Source organism: Callionymus lyra, chromosome 1, assembly GCF_982586985.1.
Source record: "Callionymus lyra chromosome 1, fCalLyr1.hap1.1, whole genome shotgun sequence".
Taxonomy (NCBI): domain Eukaryota; kingdom Metazoa; phylum Chordata; class Actinopteri; order Syngnathiformes; family Callionymidae; genus Callionymus; species Callionymus lyra.
The window spans coordinates 19,715,810-19,736,732 of NC_141818.1; the positions used below are offsets into that span (position 1 = coordinate 19,715,810).

Genomic DNA, 20,923 nt, shown 5'->3' on the forward strand with positions numbered 1-20,923 from the left:
TTCTTTGGAGTATTACACCCTCTTTCTAGAAAAGTGCGTGTAAATAACTTCTTTTTTTTCATATCAAATGTGATGCTGCTTCAAATTGGAACATGGAACATCTGTCATGTGAAATTTGATTTGAAATATTGTTTTGATGATACTTTATCCTGATTGAAATAGATTTTCGATGTAATCCCAAATCACAGCCGTGTGGCCCCTCCTCCTCTTTCTGCTGGAGCTCTGACGAGGAGCCAAAACACCAGCGAGCGGCGAGTCAGTCTGACAGCAAACGCAGAGCAGCAAGATCAAGTGCAGATCTCCTGGAAAACAAACAGATTTATCACACATTCGGCGGACTTTTTGTACAGAGGAGTCACGACATGGGTCTTTAATTCAACTTGCAAATTATTGGACGTTGTTTTTGAGCGTGAGTGAATAAGTGTATTTTTTTGTGTTCAAGTCAAGAGGATCTTCCTTCACCTGACGCTTCTTTTTTTTGTGGCCGCAGCAGAATGGAATGTTCGTGTCAGACGAGTTCAGTTCTGTTTTTGCAGATGAGTTTTGACTTTTGATTCGATTTTGGCCAAACTTTGTAACAATGGTGGAACCGGTTGGGTTTGTTGACGCATGGAGAGCCCAGTTCCCAGAGTCTGACCCGCCATGCATGCAGTTGAACGGCACTGGAGACATCGAACAGGAGTTGGACAAATGTAAGACCTCCATCAGGCATTTGGAGAAGGAAGTCAACAAGGAACGCTTCCGGATGATCTACCTGCAGACTCTGCTGGCGAAGGAGAAGAAGTCCTATGATGGCCAAAGGTGGGGGTTCTCTGGAAGACCCCAGTCGAATGATGGAGACTTGATCAGTGGTCCAGACGGCCAGCAGGTGAACTCGGATGAGGCTGATGTTTTGGACGCTGGCAAGGCGCTGCTGTGTAAGCCACAGCATCCGACGGAACAGAAAGGTGACATATCGCCTGTTCGTCAGGATTCCGTCATCCCTGATTTCCCGGTGGGTCCCGGTTCGGTCGCGGCCTTGAGATCCAACTTTGAGCGCATCAGGAGGGCGAACTCTCACACAGCTGGGGAGAACAAGGGGGTCTCAGTAACGGGGGCCCCCGAGAAACCCTTCTATGTGAACATGGAGTACCACTATGACCGGGGACTGGTCAAAGTGAACGACAGAGACGTCTCAGACAAGATCAGCTCACTTGGGTGTCAGGCCATGCAGATGGAGCGTAAAAGGTCACTTCATTCGGTGCCGGAGAACCTCTCGGCCATCACTGGGGACATCAACAAATGCTTCCAGAGGGGTCGATCCACTGATGGGAGCTGTAACGGGTCATATGATGAACCTGAGGTCAACTTCCTGAAAGACCAGTCCTCTTTGGGGAAGTCTGAGCGCCAGTCAGCTGAGTACCAACCGTACACCAGCGTGTACGTCGGAGGGATGATGGCCGAGGCGGACACGAGGGTCATCCACATCAGAGACCACAGCATCGAGGAGGATACCAACCTCACCTGGCCACGGAGGTCCTACTCTCCTGGCAGTTTTGATGATGTCGGAGGAGGCTACACGCCTGACTGCAGCTCCAATGAGAACCTGACCTCCAGCGAGGAAGACTTCTCCTCCAGCCAGTCCAGCCACGTGTCTCCCAGTCCCACCACCTACCAGATGTACCGGCAGAAGAGTCGCTCACCGTCCCAGCAGTCCCTGGACAGCAGCAGTCCTCCCACACCTCTGTCTCAGAAGCGTCTGAAGCAGCAGGTGACGGTGCCCGACGCCTCCAGGATCGGGGTTCGTAAATCGGGCCAGATTTGGCCCACGGATGGAGACTCGACCACCTCCAGCAGGACCTCCCATGACAACAGTGTTCAAGGAGATCTGGGTAGGTTTGATTGATGTGTGCTTTTGCGTTTTTTTTCCTTTTGCGAGGACAACCAGGAAGTCATTGTCATGTCTACATGAAATTGAACTGGACTTGTGCCAGTGCAACAACAATAGTATGTTTGTGTAGGTTCTTGTTAATCAAGGTTGCTTTGAAGATTTCAATTAAAAACTTTTCATTGTGTTTATGAAAACACCTTAGTTTATAAAGCTTTTCTCTAAACTTTCTTGATATAGGTTTATATAGTTTATTATAGGTTCATGAATAAAACCAAAACAGTTCTGCACAACAGCCATTTATTATTGTGATATAATAATATCAAGCATTCCTGGGCATAATTGCATTGGCTTCTGTTCTGACTATATTAGGATCTGATTATGTTTGGCTGAAGATCAATCATCAATGAGCCTCTATGATATTCAAGTTTAAATTCTACTTGAAAAATGGTATAACAACTGGTATTTGTTTGTTTGTTGTTGTGTAGATGAGTGCAGTTTTATATGACGTATTCCATAATAAACCCATGATAAAATCTTAGAGCTATTATAATAATTATAAACTTAATAGCTGAAACCATTTTGGGGGGTTTAAAGTGTTGTAGTTTTTTTCAAAAATCAAAATATTCATTTTTACTTCTAGATTTTGCAGTTCTACATATAACTCAAACAACACTACATATAACAATAAACACTCGGTTTTTGAAAATGCAAATGTCATTTTCTTTCATAGAGCAGATTAATTCTACTTTAGATTCAATGTGTTCCCATTACAAAAACTGTTATCAATTTGCTAGGGAGCAAGACTGCCACACAGTTTAAAATGTATTTTAATTGTATTTACAATGCAAGAAAACACAATTTATTATGTGTTAACAGGTGGTATGGTTAAGGAGAGCCTTTCAAACTACCAAAGAGAGCAAACAAGTCACATCAAATTTTGTGGGAATTTGTCTGTTGCAAAGCTTTCAGTGAGACAAACTTTTGTATGGTATGTTATTCATAGAAACAGTGTCTTTGTAATAGCCAGAAGTGTTTTCAATCCAAGCATTTGGGGGGGGGGGAAACATGTTTAGGTCGTTAAAAAGGCATCCAGATGTAAGTTGTAGTTGGCATTGTCTGTGTGAAATTGAATCTGTAATCTACAATGTATTGAGGCCTACAGGGTGAACGCAGTCGGGTAGCAATCTTAAAAACTAACAATTGGTTAAAGGTCCTTGGTGTGGTTTGTATTTTATTTATTTATTTCTCATTCAGTTGTAACCTTTGTCTTTTTACAGAAAAAAATTGTAGAAAATAAAAAAATCATTACTATGAACCAGATTATGATGTCACGTGGAACTAGCGATGTAGTTTCCCTATAAAGACTAAAGATCATTCTTAAGTTACCTGCTGTAGAAGGCTTTTGCTGGAGTTCCTGCGACTGTGTTCTGACTGTGAGGCTTGTTGCTCAATGTGTCTAGTAGGATGACGTGATGAGTCTCATGAGGTCAATGTGTAAAATGAAAGAATGTACATTTTCTCTTACAGTAAGACCCATTTTAAAGTTAATGAGGGTGGTTGTAAACCCATGTTTTTACAGTAATGCATCTTGAAATCAATGCACTTGACCCTTTCTTTCAAATCAGCCGAGGGTATTTTCAGCTCTTCAAGCACTGTTTTTTTTCTCTGGTCTTTTGTATGCTGCCCTTTCTTTTTTGGGTCCTTCTGCTCGTTCACCGCTGAGTGCTTTTTTTGAGAGATCCTCCGACAGACACGGTGGCTGCCCCGGGGCTTCCCAGTCTCTTGGCCTTGTCCACCGTGAGTGTTTTCGTGTCAGCACACATTAGTGTTGTTGTCCCTGCCGCGGAGTAATTAACTTAAAGGGGTTTGTCTAGCGTGATAAATTTAGGGAGGTTCTTTGTTGTCAGCGATCTGCCGGCTAAGCCCTGTCGAGCAACTCAAAAAAGAGGATGGAAGGGCTTAAAGTGTGTCATGTGGTTCCCAATCGAAGCGCTGGCCATCAGTGTTTCCTGTTGTTACATGTGAATACAATAGTGGCATCAGTCACAGTGAAGGACTATTGACATTTTCACAATATAACAATGTAAAGTGGGATTAAGCCAATGGTCTGATGACTTGGTAAAGCCAAGGACAACGGGGGACACAAGTGGACGTGCATTGTTTATGACTTTTAAACAATGAGTTAAGGCTGTGGGGGATCAGCACTTAAGGATTGGGATGTGAGCCTTTATCTGGATTTGATCAGGATTCTGGAAAAAAATATGTAGACAGTTTTTCAGATTAAGCAGATAAGCACGAAAAGAGTTCAGTTATGTAAGGTTGATTCAGCCAGAAAAGCTCAGGTCGTGTGAAAAAGTATATATTTATCAATTGTTAGTTTGCATGATGCTGCAATGAATCAGAAGTCTAAGTTTGAATATATTGATTAGATTATAATTTAATTTTAAGACCTGCTAATTAAGTTTTTACATTCTATTCACGTTGTTAGTGCCATTAAAAAAACACAGAGGTCAGAGGTCCCTTGGGTCTATTGCTTTTCAATTTGAAGGTTTTGATTGTCAATCTGCTGAACTCATCACTTCTCCAAGTGAAGACAACAGCTCGTCACATGCTGCAAAGATTCCACAACTCAACCGTCATCACAGTTGCCATCATTGTGCTTCCCTACAAACCCTTAACCACATGACAGTCCACAATAATTTCCTTCGTAGATCTGCCTCAAGTTGTGAAAAAAAACTTTTATTATTGCTTTTTTGTATTGCATCATAACTAACTCGAAATAGCTGTAAGAAAACATTTATGGAAGACTGGAGTGAAGTTGGACAGAGTTCTAAAGGTCAGGGCTGCTGCATTGAAAAGCCTGTCCGTGAAGCTACCAGGAAATCCTTTATGGGTTGGTTGACAAGAGGTTCCCTGACAGCATTTATAAGGGAAGAACAGTCAGACTTTTTCTTGTGTTCTTTTGCTATGAGGTCAGTATGGTTCAGAACGCTAGTACCATCTTTTGCCTGCCATGGCTTTGCAACTCTCAGATCACGTTGAGAGTAATGTGTGAATAAAAGTATTGAATTTAAATGCAGAAGCAGAGAAAAAAATGTACTGCCCCATTTATTACTAAACTACAGAGGAGTAGAAAAATAACGACTATACCTTCTAGTACAGTGTCTTACATTGTTGTAAACTGTGTGTCCATACATCCTATTTTAGAGATGTTTATTTTCATGGAATGCTGGTTAACCGATTTGATTCAATATGTTGTCGTCCATTTAATTTGGACTTTATACATATTATTTATAATTATAATATTCTGTGTATTTAGATCTTATGTTAAGCAATTTAAAAGAAATGTTCATGTGAACATTATTGTTTTACATTATGGAAAAGGAAAACTAGTAAGAGAACTGGTTCCTAAAAAATAGTCATAGTCATAGTCCTTTACACTTAACTTATAATTAATCAACTTAATGTAATATTAAAATATTGTTTCTGGTCCCGAAGTGTCAAAAACAGTGTAACTGCAATGTCATATAATCGCTGTTGCCAAAAACCATGTTTACAATTGTTTACAAAACAAGAAAAAGGATCTTGTTGTGTCAAATTCTGGTTTTATCTTCCTCATCATTTCAACGGTTTTTCAGTACTTGCATATGAACTCACTGTCTCAGTTCCCAATGCTGTAAATCAGTTTCATGGTCAGATGACACTCACAGACTCTCTGGGCCGGTTGTCTTTACAAAGTTACGAGTGAAGAGCAAAATGATAAAATAATAGACGGTTCAAAATTAAACCAACCATTACAGAAAATATGAAAATGGGGTTAGCTAATTAATAAGTCATAAGATGCTTAATATTATAAATGATTTTGCTGTGTATTAAGCTAATTATGAATGTATTTTTTTTAATTGTGTCTTGTTTTTTACACTAAGTGGATTTAACTTTTTTTAATTATAGGGTGCGGCTTTCTTACACTTTGACCTCTTATAATCCGGTATAAAGCAGAGAATGTAGCCTCACTCCTTTTCCCACACCTCCCAGTTTTCAACACAGGGGTTTCTTTAACCAAGCAGAGGTGAGCTAAGCAGGGAAGACCCAAATACATCACTTACATGACTTCATTGACGACATCCATTTCCTCTGGAAATAAGCCTTCTTAATTGCTTTTTTCCAGAACCTCTAGCTCCATTGGTGAGTTTGTTTTATTTTGAGTACCAAGCACTAGTGTGTTAATAGAGCCGGCAGTGTTTTGTGTCATAGCGAGGATTCAGGCTGTTTTAGAGCCTTAAGAACTTCAGGCGTATCCTAGCGTTCACTCATGTTTTTAAACATTAACACCTTGTTAAAACGAGGAGAAAAGCACTAAGGCAGAACATACCTATGCCAAGAAGGTAATTTCACACAACTGATGTAAAAACTATATAATTAAATAAACAAGAAACTTCCACGAACAAGCAATGCTATTTCCGTACGGCAAAAACAAAGTTTATGGACTAGAGCAGGGGTCTCCAAACCGGTCCTCAAAGGGCCTGGGTGGTGCAGGTTTTTGTTCCAACCAATAAAGAGCCCCCCCCTTAACCCAATCAGATGTCATGGAGTGTAATCAGTTGATTGACAGTCTGGTTGGTGTTGCTTGTTTAAGCTGAAACCTCATTGGTTAAACTGTACATGCTTGATCGGTTGGAAGAAAAACCTGCACCATCCGGCCCTTTGAGGACCGGTTTGGAGACCCCTGGACTAGAGTGTTTGTCTCAATAGACCCCAGTGACATTCCCTCTGCTTTATTCTTGAGTCCTCAAATACCTCGTAACATTGATTTATATTAGTGGTTGCATTATGTCCTTTATAGTCAAATTATCTGTGGGTACTTTATTCCAATTTTCAATGAAACTGGATGAATGGATCTATACAAGTTAATACCAAAACAGTAAAAAAAACCTTCCTTGATCCTAATGATACCTCTTCACTTCAAGTTTTTTACCGATACGCAACTTTTTATAAAATAAAAATGCATTCACAACTTTGGTTAACTTGCTGTTGACAAAAAAGGAAGCCATTATCTGCAGAAATATATTTTATTTATGAATAAATACCTGTTTCCTGATGTGGTAACAAAATAAAAATCCAACACAAAAGTTCAAGACAAAAAAACAAAGAGGCGTACCATTGTGTGAATTAATCACTGAAGCTCAGGTGTTTACACTCAGGCCTTGAACTTTCTTGCGTACAGAAAATACTTTATTATAAATAATAATATACTACACATAGTATCCAGTCATTTTCATAATTTGGTTAGTCTTTAAATAAGAAATAGATATGGTGTTATTTAACTTTTCTGACTAGAAAAACACTGCGGCAGTATTTTTTTTGCGCCTTTAATTAAATACAGCAAACAATGAAATACATGATTGAAAGATTTAACTGGCTCAATGCTAACAATAAAAAAAATGAAACTTTTATTGTCAATGTGTTAACCACTCAGCATTGCATCATTTCAGTGTCGTTATTTCTTAACCATGTCTCTCAAAGCAATGTTGAATGACATTTTGTCACCATAGTCATGTGAAAGATGATTTATTTTAGTGACTCAATTGTAGGCTTTGTTTTTTTTTTTAATTTAGCCCGTCATGGCCGCCTGAGTTCTTGCTAGCAGCAGTATGTTTACAGGAAATTTGATCAAAAGAAATTTTGCTAACAGACAGTCTGTCTGTCAGACAAACTATTAAACTATTATTCAATAATAATTTACTATTTAATTTTTTTTTAGAGGTGGATAAAAGGCTAACGAAGCAGATTCATCACAAGCCTCCTCCTGTCCTACATTCGCAGTCAGGAGAGATCCCTCATGCCTATTACACAGTTGTTCCACACAGCGCCTCCTAAAATGACCATGTGTGTTTTGTATAATCAGCGGGGATCCCCCTTTTAATACATGCTTGGAACCTACTGTTCCACATCAGCGTGATACGCAGCCTTTGTCCAGAGGAGACCTGCTGGTGATGTGATGGCACAGCTGCTTCTTGTGGACTTTGCTTTGGGGATTACCAGAAATCTGGATTTCTTTTCTGATGTTGTAATAACATTACTGTGCACGTTGCTGGATTAAGCCCCGGGGTGAGAGCTGGTTTGAGGCAAGGCTTTGCAATAAACCGATCTTTATTGTGGTCTGTGACTTTTTACGCAGCAGTTGGAAAGTTCCTCTTTGTATTTACTATCAAACGCTGAAGTGTCCACTAAGACCCAATAAAATAAATCCAGTAAAACACGCCTAATCTCTCTCAAAACTGCAAAAGCTTCTGTTTGCAAAAATCCAACAAAAGGTCCAGAACGGTTCTGCTATAATAGTCGTGGAACAGAATCTAGACTTTTTATGTTTTGCTGTCGTCATGGGAGAAGTGACTGTGATCAACAGCCACCAGACAATAAACAAATACACATGATCATAAGACGTCATTTCTTTGTCTGCTGCTATTAAAGCGGGCACTTTAAAATAACTCGGACTCAAGGGACTTTTTTTTTAGTCTATGAACAGAAGCAGTGTTTCCTCTGGTTATCTGGGCCAAATTGTCAACTTTGTCTGTGAATGGAGCTGCTGATTAGCTGTGGGTCTTTAAGGAGGCCAACTGTCTTCAGGCTCTTCTGTGTCATAATTCATCAAAACCATCACAATGACAAGACCATATACTTTCTGCTTTGACTTGAGAAGAACCTAATAATATTTGTGACATTAATGGAAAGGAAGCGTCTGTTTTAAAAGGTGATGACTACGTGTAAATGTTCTGGGGTCTGTCCATAAGTTGGCACTTCTCGCTGCATCAGCAGGAATCAAGCCCGGTCCCCACTTACTCCTTGCTGCGGAGTCATGAATATTTGAGGTCCCTTAAGAAAGTCCAGACAGGCTCAACATTGTACCTGTATCCTTACATCTGAGGTGTAGTGGTCACGGAAGCTAAGGAATCCAGCCTCACCCTTTCCTGGACCATTCGCAGCCGCACAAGAGGAAGTACTGGCACCTCTGGTGGGGAGCTACGTTTACCTTTTGTGCCTGTAAAGACACCTGTTTCTCTGTGCACTGTACTGGGCAAATTAGCCAAATGCTGGAAAGCTACGACATGGAGCTGGACCTTGCCAGCTGCTCTCGCTGTGAAAGCCATGAATGGCCTTTTTGTTCCTCCCGCTCTGAATGAAGAACAAAACCACTTGTTTAGCAGCGATGCAGGAGAGTTCACACTTTATCTCTCAATTAGAACTTCCAGACACATAACCCGCGGCTCGCCATAGATAAGAGAAGAGAAATCTTCGGCATGTTTATGAGCCTCCGAGGGCTGGTTCGGTGATCCTCCCTCGTGCACGGTCTCAGCCCCTCTAGTCCTGCAGTGCAGCTCCCCTCCCAGGTCCCACTCAAAGGGCCCTCTGTGCTGCTGGCTGGCAGGCCAAGTGTTTATGGAATGTCTCAGCTGCTTGTGGGGTGTGGGGAGAACAGTTAATGAAATGTATGAGTTCACATCTCTTACAGCAGTCCGACCCCTGCAGCCTGATGTGTCAGAGGTCATCAGAGTTTGTTTTGAGCAAACGCTCTTTCCAGACTTTAGGGTGGCCTCGTACAACTACTATTGGATCATTAGAGTTTGTATATTAAAGATTTAATGTTTCTGGAGGAGCGTAATCAAGCTGAAGATGGGGTTATATGAAGTTGATCGATGTGTCCCAGGTCTGCCTTGTATCAGGTCTGCCTTGTATGGGCTTCCTGTGATGCGGAAGAAGAAGCTGGTCTTCTCTTGGTGACGAAGCTCTTCATCATTTCTCTTTTGGAGTGTAAAAGAGACACTGTTTTAAAAAATAATTTTCTAAATAAATATACTTTTCATTTTATGCGTGGTGAACAGGGAGGTAGTCGAATTTATTCAGTTGTTGGGGTGAATCTTGTGAGAAATGCTAACAATGGACGCAAAACTGCAGCGACACTCAAGCGGAGGGGAAAATATTCCAGGTTCTAAGGTGTTTTATGAAGGGATGAGAAACTACAAAAATCCTGCTATACATGGTAGTTACCAGAACGAAGAGCTACACAGTTTCATTTTTTTTTATCTTGAACATTAAATGTAAAATATAGGCATGACAGTAATTCGAAACCCACCTTGCCAAGCCTTGAATGCACGCCCTCTCACATGGACACACACTATTGCCCCAAAATCGTACTGAAGAAAAACTCGGTTTGACATTATTTAACCCCCACAACAATACTGGCAGAACATAACTAAGTTGGTAATATATACAATATACAAATATTACAAACAGAACTTGACTAAAACAAAGTATTTACATTGAAGAAAAGTTTATTTGCAGTTTTGTTTTTATTCTTTAAGTAAAGATTGGGGCTCTGTTTCAAGGGTATTTATAAAACCTAAACGATAACCATCGTGGCACCAAGTTTAAAATTTGTAATTTAAATACAAAGGTCGTCATCTTTCCAGTTTTATTCAGATATATTGTGTTTAGTAAACTTGTTATAATTGGTCAAAGTCTCATGAGTAACTGGATACCGAGTGAAATCGAGAACATCCAGTGCTAACAATTCTCAATGAATTCTCAGAAATATTGAAAGACTCCTCGATGACGCCTCAATGACGGCACTACATGAATAATATTCCAATAAAGTCCTATTAAAGTGATTCGCCTCGCCCAGACATGAGTTCACCTACTGGTTGTCAGCAAGGACTTAATGGTTATTGAGTAACCAAAACAGTGAAAAGTGTCTATTGATTATGTTGTCTCAGAGATAAGCTGTGGCTTAAAAACACCCAACATCATATTGTTTGTGTGTGTGTGTATGAGCACATTTATGTTAAGTAAAGCTTTAACCTTTATGTTTTTTTACAAGGTTAAACATTTTGAATGACAGATACTTTGATTATTCACCGAGTTGCTAAGCAGACTAGTAGGGAAGCACATCAGGTGAGCAGGTCTGTCATGTGTAATCTTCTCCAGACACACAAATTAATATTTCATCATTCCTGACTGTCACTGTTTTCAAGATCTAGCACGAAAGTCTGTGTGTGATGTGTCTGCATCAGCAATCACAATTATAGACAAATATAAGCCTGAAGTTTTTCCTCCCCAACATTTGCAATTTGGTTTATGAACATTACCTGAAAAGAAATATAGCTAATTTAAATGAAAAAAAACAACTAAAAAAACTGCATACATTTAAATGAATTGATAGAGCTTGTATGAAAAACATTTCAGACAGATAATCAATCTTTCCTTTCCCTTTTTTTTCTGTTGGTTAAACTCCTTAAAATGGGTTTTTTAACAGTTTGATTTGGACTTACAGTACAGTTTCTATATACTCCTGCTAATAAGAACTCTGGTGGCCAAACATTTATAAAACCTATCTTTCATTTGGAATAATCAACACATCTGTTTTTTCATGTGTCTGGTGACAAAATGTATTGTTATTGTTCATCATCACTTTAATTAAGACACTAAGTCGTGATATTAGGACTCCCAAAATGAAGCGAAGTAGGTCCCTGGTGTCAAAGATGTTAAAATCCACAATAATAGAAAAAGATTTGTGAAGTCAATCCTTTGGCGTCTTTCTCGTAGTTGTTTTTCTCTGCTTAACACTTCTAACAGGAGAATTGAGCAAAATTTTCCCCAGACCCAAACTACATTAGAAATGTTGGGTAGCACGCTGAAACGATAGACATTCACTCTGAAACAAAGGGAAGGGACATTGCATCTGTATGTGTCTGTAGGATGGGAAAGAGTCTACCATATGTCCCCCCCTTCCAGCGTGAACGTCAATAAATCTTTGCTAGCCGCTGTGTGCAAGCGTGCCACTGCTTTTATTTGTCTTCAACAGCTGGAGCAATTATTGGGCTTTCGATTTTATTTTCTTTCTAACGTGAAGCACATTACAGTTGGGACGAGGACCAGCCTGAGCTATTTCAATTCCCGCTGATTAGTAGGTGTGCCGGGCTGGGCAGCCCAGTTCTGACCGACACTGTTCAGCAACTGTCACTAATTGTAGGCTGGCCCAGAACAGATGAGAGGCCTCGCTCCCTGCACCAGCACTCTGGTGAAACTAGACTACGTCCCATTGGCCTGTGTCGTGATGATGTGTTGGCTAACAAGTTTTCAGTTTAACCGATGGTTAAATGGGTTTTTGTGTTTGCCCTGATGGATTCCCCAGATATTGTGAAAAGGATTTAGTGGTCGTCCAATGATTTAACTCGTCAGAGTCAATTTACTGGTCCTCGAGGAGAAGTTCCACCAGTGGAGGCAGTTAAAATCCTGCATGGCTCAGGAGACCTTCCGCTGTCAAACGCTTGCTTTCACTAAACGGATCTTGTCTAAGAGAAGGTGTCTTGTGGTGTTTGTGACTGCCGCCTTAAAATGCATCTGTCATGCGAAGCTTTGAAATGTGTCGCCCTAAATCGACAGACATGTAGACTGAGCAACAACAACCGCTCTGTTGTCGGTTTCACTTTGACTGTCAGTGTTACATGTGGTCTGGGCAACATACATCCTGCTCTCTCCACCTCATAAACTATTTATAGATAAATCTGGCCAGATTTCTTTCTAACCGTGAAGCCCTGGAAAAGAAGCTGAAGTTAAAAAGGGTCATCCTTGGTCGTCTGTCTTCTCTCAACGCTGTTTCCACAGTGACCACGTCGTCAGAGGGAGAATCCATTAGCCGGAGCTGTAAACTTGTGTTAATCTTTCCACTGAACATCACGTCTACTGTTCCCCGAACTCATTCTCTAGATCACAGGCAGAATCTGTCCCGCCAGGTCATTTTATTTGGCCTCCTGGTTCTTGACCAAAGTGCATCGATGTTCCTGTTGATATTGTGATTTGTAAAGAAGTCAGTTTTTTAAGATAATATACGGTCAGGAAGAGAGATTCATCGTTTTGATGGACATGTTTGGTAAAAAGGACAAACACAGAGATTTATATTGCAATCAGACTCAAAGTTCAGTTTGCCAGATATAGATTTTCACCCCTGTTAGGAGCGAAAAGAAGCTTCCTTTGTCCCGCATAGATGCTACTGGATTTCCAATCGATTAACACATTTTCAATTTTCCGAAGCTTGCAACCCAAACCTGCTCCATCAGAATGTATTTGTCAATATTTGCACAGCGGGGGGGTATTAACTGGGGTTTTGCCTACTCTACTTAGTGACAGTCCCTGAGGTGTTAACTGATCCACAGTCAGTGGGACCTCCTGGTTTGGCCTTAATGGGAATTATGGATGCTGCTATTCTGGTTCCAGCTGTTTCTGGGCTGAATCGATGAAATATGTTATTTACATCCATTTTTCAAGGTCAGACAACCGTCTCTTCGACGGCCACACCATGACTATTTTTAGAGGTTATGAAAATAAATTGTGTGGAAAGTTATTTTAAAATGAGGTGCTTTTGCACATTGGATATGGAATGTTGTTATCCAATCAATTAAATTCAGTGGTATAAAAAGATTTTTAGTTTTTTCCGATAATGAGGGAATTTCCACTTTGTACGTAAGAGGTTTAAAAGTAGAGCGTGGAAATCAGTTTACAGCAACAACAACTCACAGCTATGATGTGTTACTGTTCTTTAATTTAATTTAGAAGTTTAAAAACTCTAAATCATTTTTTTTTTTTTTTAAAACATTCTGACCTCATGGTTTGCTGCCCAGATCAAAAATATATTATTTTTTCTTCAAGGCTTAACGTACTTAAGCAGCTTAGAAGTTTATTTTTTTATCTTCAATTTGACACATATCCATAAAGGGTGATGAGTTAAGATTACGTTAAGATATTTTTGGAAAGCTTTTATTAGCTTATATTGCGTAACACATTTATCGGATTTGTGTCTTTTTTTAAAAAGTCATCCAACATTCTTGTCACATGGAATTAAATCACAGCAAACAGTCACTATGAACCAATAACCTTGACCGCCTAAGACAAGAAATATGTGTAACAGTTATTACATCTTGAGATGCATGATACTGATTTCTTTCGGTCATTAACATATTAACATACTTTCTAGCATAACACAGAAGATACACTCAACCATAGAAAAGTCGTTATGAAACAGTCTTGCTTTTTTTTCTAACTTAAAATGCACTATAAATAACATTATTTATAAACTAACAAGAACATTTGGTCAGATTTATGCGTTGTATCTACAGCCAGTAAGGAGTCGTCCAACCAGAAGAAAAGACTAATGGTTCATTTTTAATTTTTTTATTTATTCCAATTTAATCAAATGAGACAATTTTACAAATGTTCATTTTGGACCATATCCTTAGGTTCAGATGGTTCAATCTTCTGATCTGTGAAGTCCACAATCTTTTTTTTTATACTAGCAGATAGGGAGTTCCACATTTTCTTTGAACCGTTGAGTTATTTTGGTGCACATATGGTTGATAGAAAAATTCCCTCTTTTTCTGTTTGGCTCTTCTTCAAGAGACTAAAAAAAACTTTGAATATGTTCTGGAAACAGTCTGTTTCTGGCTCTGTACATGTGTTTGTTCACCAATACAACTCATTTTATGCTGGCGTTTTGCCCCGTGACACTTGAAAATCTATCTCTCACACGCTCAAACCAGACAATATATTAATATGTAAAATAAAACTTGTCCAATCGTCCATCAGCCTTTGATACCGCACAATAATGCTCCGGCTCTGGATCATTATTTAGGCACCACGAGAGAAAGTTTGCTCCAGAGAAAATAAAACCAGATGATTATTTCTGCACATCTGTCACTCCCTCGCTGCATGTTCATGCAGCACAGTTCATCTCTATGGATTAGGATTAGCAGTGAGTCTTATGCCATGTCATCAATAGTTCATCCAACGTTCCCGTGCGATGACAACATGAAGGTTGTTTTCACGTGGCAATATGGAAAATCAAATTATTCTGAAACAGTCAAATGGAAATGCTACAACTTTTTTCAGTTTGAATAAACATTTTTAACATTTGTTTATAGTATCTTCATAATAAGTGAGTCGAGCAAGATTTTTTTGTAAATTTGAAGTGTCTGAAATCTAAAGCAAAATCCCTTTTCTTTCATCCACACGTCTGTGCTCGGCAGCTGTTGTGCCAAGCAGTTACGTAACGTCATTAGCATGTATTTATGACGGCTCGGTTGCAGCGTTTCAACAGCTGATTCTGCAGTGTCAGCCAGAGCAATGCTTAGGTGCTTCTGGCAGCTCCACCAGACCCACGTGGTACTTCTTGTTAAGCCAAATTACCCGTGTGAATTAGAGTTAAATAAGGCTCAATAAAAGTTGTTATTGTAATTCTAGTTGCGCTTTAAACTTCCACTGTGAATTTGTTGCTGGTTTTGTTCAGATCGTTGATGATATGCTTTATAGTTTAGCTTCTTTCTCTCTCCTGTGACTTTTTATGAAAGTTCATATACTGTATATCAGTGCCATCAAAATATTGAATGGTTGAAAAAAAAAATTAGTATTGAAATTAGAATTAAACTAAATTCAAATTATATTCAAGGTTTAAACATTTTAAATGTTAAATTTGACCATTCATACTTATACATACTTGTATATATACCATTACCTATTAAAAAAAACCATTTTTGGGTCCACAGAGAAAAAAACAAGTCTGTACTGAGGAGGTTTTCTGATTTAATATAGCAACATGAACCGAAGAAGTCGTCGTTCCTGAATCGTGAACCTAACAATCATGACGCTGAATGTTTATGAAAGGCTGACCTTGTGCAGAAAGCCAGTTTCCTCCATGAAGCAGATGGATTGCTGAACTTTCCGGACTGACCTGCCAGGATACTTCCTCAGCACAAATCATAGTGGTCACTGAACCAAATACTGAGATTTTTTACATAAACACTGTTGCTTTACCTTGAAAAAAAAAATGCATGCAGATTAAAAATATGTATTTTTTAAGAGGCTTTGATGTCAGTGCAGAGTGTTTTTAAGCTGTGGAACGGTTTTGGCTGGAGCCCACGTGCGAGGGAGGATGTGTTATTCATCCAGTGTGGACACCGGTGTATAATCAGAGTGGAACACAGAGCGGCCTTTCACACGGACTTCCCCTGCACTCTAGCTGCCTGACCTCCAGTCTCTTCCTCTGTCAGTCAATCTCGCTCTATCTCCCCTCCGGGTCGTCATTTAAGTCCTTTGTCACGGCCTCTGTGGATCCTGTCCGGGAGTGTGTCTTGTAGGAGTCAGCGTGACTCTGCTTGAGAGCATCCGGAATCCTCCGTTTCCTGTCAAGCCGAGCAAACCGTTTTTTCTTTCCGTCTTCACGTATATGTCTTGTTTTTTTTAAGGATCTGACGTCCTCTGCTCGGCATCTGCCGGCCGTCACATCCGTGACAATGTTAATGATGATAAGTCCTGGTGAGTCAGAGACGAAGGACTGTAATTACAGCCTCCTCAGACGTCCTAAAATCACAAGGCACAACATATATTTTATGCTTGCTACACTTGTTTTTCTGGCGTACCGTTAACATGATGTGAAACATGTGCAGGTTCGCTCAGCTGCTCTTTACAGTTTGCCTTTGTTTCATCGTAAACACAGTGTCGGACTGCAGCGGAGGGATCATGAGGTTTTGTGTTTACCAGCAAGCTTATGGACTTCCCTGGCAGCGTTGGGGCTGGCATGGCCGTGGTGGTAGATTTGCGTGGGTCACAAGTTCATGGAGGTCCTGAAAAATGGTTGTGAAATTGAAAAAAGTTGACTTAATAAAAAAATGTGTTTCAAATTGAAGGCCCTTGGGACAGATCCTGACCCCCCAACTATTAAAGTGCCTTCAACTTTAAAATATACATTCACCCAAACGTACGTCTCTTTGGGACAAGAATAAAAGATGTGTCGGGAATAGTAACTAAACATCTGTCATAGATTTTTATAGCTGTACATGCCTTGTGTAACATGTTTACGACCATGTATTTATGGTCACAAGGATTTTCAGTTATAGTGAAAGATACAAAGTACTCCCAGAACTATCTGGTAAAAGTTTTTTTTTTCTGTTTGATTTAAAATCCACTTCTCAATTTTTTTTTACACAAAAACAATAATACATATGTATCACCTGTGGGGCGTACAGTACAATGTCCAATTATTTCCAGCTGCCTGTTTGATGTGATTGGTCAGTAATATGTCAATCAAACTGAACATCTTCCTCACCTCAGTATTACTTAATGAACAGTGATGATTGTATTTAGGGATGTTGACCATTGTATTTATTTTATGAATGTAACATGTCATTTTAATCCAATAACCCAAATCATTTCTTTCCTTCCAGAGGGACCTTACAACGAGACTCCTTCAACGTACAGTTTTGACCTGGATCAGTCGGAGGAGCACCAGACCCGACACAATGCCCTCTCCTTCACGGGGTCTCCTTCCTCGTCGCCCAGACTTCGTTCGAAGAGCCGCAGCAGCCGAGACACCCAGTCCTCTGGATCGCTGGAGTCAACTTTATCGGTAACTCAGTTAGTAATCATTCATCTACGTATTAAAAATGGCAAGTCTGTATGTTGTGTGTGTTTGATCTTAATCTCTCAATCTCCCAAACTGCTCAACAAAAATGCTTGAAAATTAGGATGTAGACTCCTGACTGAAGGTTTTATACTCAATCAGGTGATGGCAAAGAGAGCACAAGGGGGGTAGAAGACCCCATAAAAGTCAAATAAGTCCAATTTTGATGACATTTTATTTATTTATGTATGTATTACATACTTGAGTAGATTTCCAGAATTTCAGCTTCTTTTGCCAATTGTAAGGGGGCACAAATGGATAGAAGACCCACCTTACAATTCAAATATGTCCAATGTCAATAAAATGATACTGTACAATATTTAATAAATACTAAATATGGATGATTTCCATAATTTTATATCGCAGATGCCACAGGAATTAAAGTTCAAGGCAAAACAACTCCAGGTATTTAAGATGACGTTTGGTTGTGTTTTGAAGTTAATTAAGAACACATATCGGGTAAAGTTTTATCATTAAAAAACAATTAAAACTACAAATGTCGACAAATATGGTATTACATATATTGTAATACTTTGAGGAAAACATGTTTTTGATCCAAAATAATAATAATCAAAATGTGTTTATTTTATATATTATAACTGGAATTATGATCATTAAAAATGCATAATTGAATTTTGTTAAAAAAAGAAAACTTTATTGTAATATTTGAACACAATTAGGTGAAATATTATTAATAATGTAGGTTGTTTTAGGTGCAATGTAGAAAAATGTAGGAAAATAGTTTGGATCAAAAAGTAAAAAAAATGTTTGAAAATCCAAAATGAACACAAAAAATAGTCACTTTGTGACTCTGGACTGCAACATTATGTTGTGATGTCACCCGGTGAGCCAACAAAACAATGACTCATGGTGTCATTGTGAGGCCTGTGTTCTGGACGGAGGTAATCATTGACGACAATCTTTAAACAAGCAGAACATTCCGACTACACAAACGTGTCAGTGATAAAAAAACTGTGACGCAGCTGCAAGTGTAAAACAGGGTGTAGCAGAAAAAGACCATACAGCAAACACATGTGGGCACACAGATGTTAAATCAGACCCAACCCTCCTTCCTCTCTCTGTTCCTTTTCTATCTGTGGTTTTTCTCCTCGTCTGATGTGTGCACGAGCTGCTCTTCAAAGTTCACGTCTGATGGAAGAGCTGCTCAGTGATTGAACTCACTGTTGATCCTCAGATCTCAGTCGCAATGTTTTCTCTATGAAGCTTTGTGCTGACATGGCAGGGTGAGTGATGTCTTTGACCCGAGTGAAGCAGAACCTCACGCCCCCCCAAAAAACACATTTGTCTTCATTTTGCATGTTGAGCTTCTCTGGCCCCTTGGAATCTCACACTCAGTTTAATCAAAACTGATCTCACCTGCTTTTGTCCTCTCGCGTGTGGGGGTGTTTGATTAAAGATGTTGTTTTGTCAAGATGATTTTGAAGGAATGTTTAGTTTACACCCGTCTAATGTGTCCGTGTCAGGTGGAGCTGGACCAGGAGAAGGGTCTGGAGATGAGGAAGTGGGTGCTGTCGGGAATTCTGGCCAGTGAAGAGATCTACCTCAGCCACCTGGGGGCGCTTTTAATAGTATGTACTGCATCCTTGGACACGGGTGTTCTCCAAATAACTCGATCATTATCTTACTTATATCAAATACTACTGATGTTCTGGTCTCATCCAGCCACAAGCAAGGGAAGGGACACTCTGGACAGGACACCAGCTCATCACACAAAACAACATGCAAGGACACACAATCTCTTTAGGGACAAAAAATCTTGGATTCTTGTAGAGGTCTCACATTTGGTTTATTGTTGATAACAATTCGCTCAAGGGATTAGCTGGTGGCAGTTTCCTTGTAAAACACAGTGAAGGCGTTTGAGGAATGAGGAAGAGCAGCTTGTTTTTTTTTACCACAAAAGCAGCATTGCTTGCAAAGAGAAAAATAAACATTCAATGTTTAAAAGAAATAAATAATTTAAAAGTTTCCGAAATAAATTCCAAGTTGAAAAAAAAAGAAAAAAAAAAGAATAGAACGAGGTGACTTATTGACTTAAAAAAACGTTTTTTTTTTTTTACCATTACATGAAAATATATTAATATTTCACTGTAAATTTAAGTTGCACACATGTGTATATTCTATAGTTTAAATCAATCATGACATAATAACAACTAATTGAGTCTCAATCGAGCAGCAAGTGAGAGGATAAATTAAAAAAACACATTTCAAGAACTTTCAGATTGTCAGTGAATATGTGTTTTGCAAAAAACAAAAGTTAAAAAAATGTTATTGATTTTGCTATATTTTTCGCACAGTACAAATTATAATAAAAAATATAAATGGCTTCTTGTTAAGAATTTTAATTGATTGAATAAAAATGTATTAAAGTAATTATATGTAATTATTGTTATTTAAAAAAACAATCAATTAAATGCATAAAAGTGAAATAAATATTTAAATAATATGTGATCAATTTGCATTTCCTTGACACGCTATTAGACCACAGTGTCTTTATGGAACAGTCCACCTCTACTGTCGAATTGTAACAGTTAAACGGCAGTAAAACTCTAATTCTGCAGCAGGAAGTTGAAACGAAATCATTGTGTTTGTTTCCACAATGCTTAAGCTTCTTTCCACACATTCTTCTCAGTTCTTAACAAGGCTCAGTAAAAGATTATGTTCAGAAAATGATCGCCGTGCATATGTTATGCTGGGTGATGGAAAGGAGAAGTTTTAATGACACCGAAAATGACAATTTCAAGAAAGTATAATTACTCTATTCCAGTGAGTATTGACTTCCTGACATGCTAATACAGCTTTTCTTTTACATTTTTTGGTTGCTAGTTCAAAATGACGCACGAGCTGTAGCTGTTAGGAACCATACACGTGAATTGAAATGGAACCTCAGAAACTCACAAAGCTATTATCAACTGTCCCTTATCTTATTATCAACATTTCCTGAACACTTCTCATTCCGTTCAGAATCAAGTTTTGTTGCCAACAGAAAGACAGATAAACAATAAGAGACACACAAGTTTAATGATATTATACCTTACATTTCCTGCACTTCTTATAGCTATTTGTTGTGTTCTTTGTGAAGCCCATGAAGCCTCTGCGGGCAGCAGCCACCACGTCGCAGCCTATGTTGACCATCCAGCAGATAGAGACCATTTTCTTCAAAGTCCCGGAGCTGCACGAGATCCACAAAGACTTCTACGACGCTCTGCTGCCTCGAGTGCAGAACTGGAGCCATCAGCAGTGCGTGGGAGACCTCTTTCAGAGACTGGTACGGACACCTTTTTTTTCCCTTCATATATTTACCTGACGAAGAATTTAAAAGACGTGAAAAATGTAACAACACGCTATGATACAGGTGTTAGTCCTGTGAGTCAACACTGTTGCAACAAATAAGAATCATGAACAGGTTTCTCCACTCCTGAAGTCTGAGGACAGAACAGGAAATATCGAGTGAACATTTTTTATTTTTTTTTATTTGTGATGTTCACCACATTAGAAAAACGAACCTGCTTGAGGCGACAAGGAAATCC

General features: G+C 39.2%; 1 protein-coding gene across 1 annotated transcript in view; it reads left to right on the forward strand.

The window, feature by feature from the left end:
- Positions 1-272: 272 nt before the first annotated feature.
- LOC148088315 (breakpoint cluster region protein) overlaps positions 273-20,923 on the forward strand; it is a 34,083-nt gene continuing 13,432 nt past the window's right edge. Inside the window, exons 1-4 of the mRNA XM_087796530.1 lie at positions 273-1,871; positions 17,140-17,321; positions 18,860-18,964; positions 20,476-20,661. Of these exons, the coding sequence (XP_087652656.1) occupies positions 581-1,871; positions 17,140-17,321; positions 18,860-18,964; positions 20,476-20,661 (1,764 nt within the window). The 5' untranslated portion in view covers positions 273-580. The remainder of the gene's footprint in view (positions 1,872-17,139; positions 17,322-18,859; positions 18,965-20,475; positions 20,662-20,923) is intronic.